The 1,673-nt window shown below is 49.5% G+C and overlaps 1 protein-coding gene across 1 annotated transcript in view; it reads right to left on the bottom strand.

Annotated features, from left to right (window-relative positions):
• LOC119329043 (amino acid transporter AVT6A-like) overlaps positions 1-1,183 on the bottom strand; it is a 4,381-nt gene extending 3,198 nt beyond the window's left edge. Inside the window, exon 1 of the mRNA XM_037602030.1 lies at positions 393-1,183. Within this exon, the coding sequence (XP_037457927.1) occupies positions 393-813 (421 nt within the window). The 5' untranslated portion in view covers positions 814-1,183. The remainder of the gene's footprint in view (positions 1-392) is intronic.
• Positions 1,184-1,673: the final 490 nt, after the last annotated feature.

The following is a 1,673-nucleotide window of genomic DNA, read 5'->3' as shown; positions in this document are numbered from 1 at the left end:
CCTTCTTTTTTGTTATTGTATTTACTCTATGTATAGTTCTTTTTTTGTTTCGCCTGAACCATTTCGTTTGTGCCCTATTTTTTGAAAATCAATAGAAATACGCAGCAGAGTCCTGCTGTTTCCCTCAAAAAGAAAGTTACCACATCAGAACTCATAAGCTACTCTGCATGCAGCAACGGAGCAACCAATAGTGGTGTAATAGTTACTGCCCAAAATGGTACTGCTAAAAGCTATACTGATGGTTTCAGCCTGATAGTGGTGTATTAGCTACCCAATGGAGTACTAAGTCCAAATAAGATTCCAAAACCGCTAGAAGATTCAGCCTGTACACAAGCAAACGAACACCAGACTGAATAAATAACACCGAGACAGCATGGCTGAGATGATTTTACCTATAATAATCATGTACACGATCATGACCCCGACGTTGTTGACCACGACGCAGACCTGGAGCAGCCTCCTTCCCCACCACCCGAAGGCGTCCCCCATGACGGCGCCGTAGGACGGCGCGCCGACGACGCGGCTGAACCGCATGAGCAGCTCGACGGAGGCGTCGGTGAGGAAGGCGGCGAGCACGATCATGACCAGCCCAGGGACGAGGCCGAGCACCTTCATGGTCGCCGGCAGCGCCATGATGCCGGCGCCGACGATGGTGGTGGACAGGTTGAACACCGCGCCGGCGAAGGAGGCGCCGTTGAACTCGTGGAAGGCGGCCTCGTCGCCGCCGCCGTCCTCTCCCTCCCATCGCCGCTTCGTCGGGAGCAGCGGCTCGCTGCTCTCCGGGAAGCTCTCCGTGACGGCCCCGGTCGTCATCTCCGGAGAGGCCGCCGCTCTAACGGAAGAATCCAACAGAAGTGAAAAGCACAATCTTTGCGGAATAGCTGATTCCTATGACTCCAGGAAGAAGCGATTTCCGAATCAGAATGCCTCGAGAGCCGGAGCTTGAAGAACAACCATGAATTTCAACGCGCGGCGGCGGGAGATACAGAGAGCGCTACTACAGATCTTCGAGCTGAGATCAGGTCCGCCACGAATTTCGCTGGGGAGGACCCAGGATTCCTCAGCTACCGGATTGGCGGCGGGGATTCCCTCCCGTGGCGTCGAAGCGACAGAAGCGGAACAGATTAGTTAACGGAGGAAATGGCCAGAGCGATGCTGTGGAGAAAGCTTCTTGAGCCCACTCTCGTCCTTGTGTGTTGAGACAGATAACGACAGCAGAGGTTGTCAGGTCAGGACTCGGTGGGGCGCGGGCAAGCAGAACAGAGCAAAATTGCTAGGCTGCATCAGAAAACGGAGAAATTTGCCTTCTCAGTCTACGGTTGAGACTGGTTTTGAGTTTGTTATTATAGGATTTTTTTCATAAATAGTTTCCTATAATTTTCTGTAAAAATAGGAAGAATCACCTGTTTTTACAGCTTGTGATGAATCGCTTAGTGGAAAGAAAGAAAGAAACGCGTTCAAATTTTCATTTCAATTAGGGACCAGCGTCTTGAGTTTATTTGAGATTTTGGTAAAATATCTAATGTACGCAGAGTCATGACAGTTTCGAGGAATTCAAACAGCCTCTGTTCATTTTTTTTTTTGAAAATGGAGGCATGCCCTCGGTCTCTGCATCATGATGATGTATGCAGCCATCTTATTAAAAATTCATAAAGTATCGTTATAAAAGTCTT

This window comes from Triticum dicoccoides, chromosome 7A (genome assembly GCF_002162155.2).
Source record: "Triticum dicoccoides isolate Atlit2015 ecotype Zavitan chromosome 7A, WEW_v2.0, whole genome shotgun sequence".
NCBI lineage: Eukaryota > Viridiplantae > Streptophyta > Magnoliopsida > Poales > Poaceae > Triticum > Triticum dicoccoides.
This window is presented reverse-complemented; position numbering and strand designations above follow the sequence as displayed.